General features: G+C 44.2%; 1 protein-coding gene across 1 annotated transcript in view; it reads left to right on the plus strand.

Annotated features, from left to right (window-relative positions):
* PATJ (PATJ, crumbs cell polarity complex component) overlaps positions 1-2821 on the plus strand; it is a 379729-nt gene that overhangs the window by 130297 nt on the left and 246611 nt on the right. Inside the window, exon 18 of the mRNA XM_023515102.1 lies at positions 368-763. Within this exon, the coding sequence (XP_023370870.1) occupies positions 368-763 (396 nt within the window). The remainder of the gene's footprint in view (positions 1-367; positions 764-2821) is intronic.

The following is a 2821-nucleotide window of genomic DNA, read 5'->3' on the forward strand; positions in this document are numbered from 1 at the left end:
GTGGACTAAGATGAGATCAGGCACACTCAGGGTGAGATGGCCGTAGCCTAAGTGCATGAAATATCCAGTGTAGCAGTTTAATAAAATTCCTATTTCTGATGGAGAATTTCCAGGTGGTTAATGTATAACGAACCTTTTGGAAAAATCACTCACCTTGCTGCAGGCAGATTTCTGCCTCCTGATTTCCTGCTTGTCTCTTTTCTGGGTTGAGGATCGTGTAGAAATGAACTTGTATTTCTCCTTGTTCGTGATGGAAAGCCGTGCACGTTAGCAGTGCTTTGGCCGGTAAGGTGGTACGTTGCCTTGATGTCAGCATTTTGACTTTCCAGTTCATGCCTCTGACATTTTTTGCAACTTTCTTTTACAGGGATTTAGAGACGAACCACATTTTAAAGAAGAACTTGTGGACGAACCATTTCTAGATTTGGGAAAGGCTTTCCAGTCCCAACAAAAAGAGATAGACAACAGCAAGGAGGCCTGGGAGATGCATGAATTTCTGCCTCCCGGTCTGCAGGAGATGGATGAAGAAAGAGAAATGCTGGTGGATGAGGAATATGAGCTGTATCAGGGCCAGTTTCAGTCCATGGAGTTGTATCCCCCGGCACACGTTCGAGAGCCCCCTTCCGTGCCCTCCATGACGGAATTTCACTTTGCAGCACAGTGGTTACGTGACAGTGAACCACCTGAGTCGGAAGAAGCAAGAGCCTTGAGGACCGTGTATTCCCAGGAGACCCAGCAGTACGGCTATTGCCCTGAAAACATGGTAAGAGGTGGGACCACAGGCCACGTCTTCCCTTCTCTCTATGCCTAGTGCTGTCTCTAACTCGTGTAACTTAACAAATAAATAAATGAAAATAAAATTGAATGGGCCTTTTGTAATTAAATCACTGTTTGTGAGATCCGTCCTACACTGTGAGCACAAGCTCACCTTTTCTGTTCTGTGCAGCCTGGCATGGGGCGTGCGGCCGCAGTTCCCTTGCTACGGTCGTGGGTTTGGGTTTCCCTTTGTAGTGGTGCTTTCCTCCTAAGTTTCTCATGTCAAGGACGAGTTCTTCAACATTTGTGATTTGTTTTTAATTCCCTCAGGGAAACACAGCTTTCTGTTTCTCTCACATAGTGTGTTTGTCAGGGGAGATCGAGGCAGACTTGGTGGGAATCCACCGTCTCAGTCTTCCCTGTGGTTCTGTGTTACCGCGTCTGTGATGAGAAAGTGCTGATCTCCAGAGATCACACTGACCGTTATAAATAGATAGCGTGGCAGGGGGGAATTATGTGTTAGTAGGATTGCCCTTACTGCTAATTCACTAATCAGCTTTATTTTTTATAACATTATACAGTCAGCCGATCACCAGTTACAATGCTTCATCAGGGAGTGTAAAAAATATTATTGTTTCTTTATTTCCTGCCTTGAATTAACTTTTAGCCAAATGGAAAGGTTACTGTACAGGGATGTTTCTTATTTTATTCTGAGTGCTAGAGTACCATGGTGTCATAGCTCACAGCAGCCTCAAACTCTTGGGCTCAAGTGATCTTCCTGCCTCAGCCTCAGCTGGGACCACAGGCAGGTACAACCATGCTGGCTGAGTGTTTTTATTTTTAGTGGAGATTGGGTCTCAGTCTTGCTCAGGCTGGTCTTGAACTCCTGAGCTCAGCTGATATACCTGCCTCGGCCTCCCAGAGTGCTAGGATTACAGGTGCCACCACTTGGCCCAGGGATGATTTTTAAAAAGCCCGTGTGTTCAGAGACTGGCGACTTTCCCCTTGGGATGTGCAAAGCAGACCTTCATGCGCTCTCTTGCGTGACAGATAGAGGTGATTTCGTCCCCCATCTCCCTCAGGCTTTTCCTCCCTTTTTCCTGTTGCAAATGCGTATGGGTCCCTCCGCCAGAGAAGGCTCCATTTTCTATGTTTATGGGACGCTGCAGGGTTCTCCAGGGTACCAGGCCCTGCACAGTCTCCCATAGAGCAGGTGTTCTGGGCATGTGAGAATGAAGCCTGCACGTGGAGAGAGGTGACATTTCTGCAGAGGTGCTTCCTGCACTGGCCAGTCTCCCTGCTGTCTGTGTCCCCATAGAGGCTCAACTCCAAGCAGAAGTGCATTCAGTACGTAGAGCAGACTGGAAGGACAGGGGACTGAGTGCTCACAGGTGTGCGTTGTGGCTGTTTTCCTCTGTGAAAAGTAAAGTTTCTATTTATCCAAATAAAGGGCAGTCTGAACTATCAGTCCATCTTGACATATAAACTTTTGGGGCTACACATGAAATGGTCGAATGTATATTCATAATAGTTACCATGCAGGTTTAGTTAAACATTCAATTTTAAAACCTGGTGAAATGTTAATTTTTTGCCTATGTCGTGTTTAATCATAATATTATTCAGATTCTCTCAATGCATATTTAATGTCAGTGTCTAGTCTGCATTGTCACTGGAATCACTGTTTAATCATTTATCTCAGCTTTCCAAATATATCATCTTCATTTCTGACTAAATTGTTTGAAATACAGCAATTGTTCAGTTCATACCGTCACTCAAAATTTTATCCTTATCTCAAGTACTCATTTACATAATATTAGGGTTTCTCAAGAATCCCTCTTAAGAGCTCATGCTGATGCCCTAACTGTGTTGTAACCACTTAGTCTATTGTTGGTTAAAGTAAGGCTTATTTAAAACAACTGTCAAGGCTTAGAAATTTGAAGGACAAGTATCCCTAACTGCCAAATCTGTGTTAAATTTCCTTCCTTCCCTCTCTTATCTCCCATTCTCTCTTGATTCAGCCGTATTTACTTGTGATGGCTATTTTCTTCTATAAAAAAATTTCTAT

The sequence above is a fragment of the Otolemur garnettii genome, unplaced genomic scaffold, assembly GCF_000181295.1.
Source record: "Otolemur garnettii isolate 467f Iridium unplaced genomic scaffold, OtoGar3 scaffold00066, whole genome shotgun sequence".
Taxonomy (NCBI): domain Eukaryota; kingdom Metazoa; phylum Chordata; class Mammalia; order Primates; family Galagidae; genus Otolemur; species Otolemur garnettii.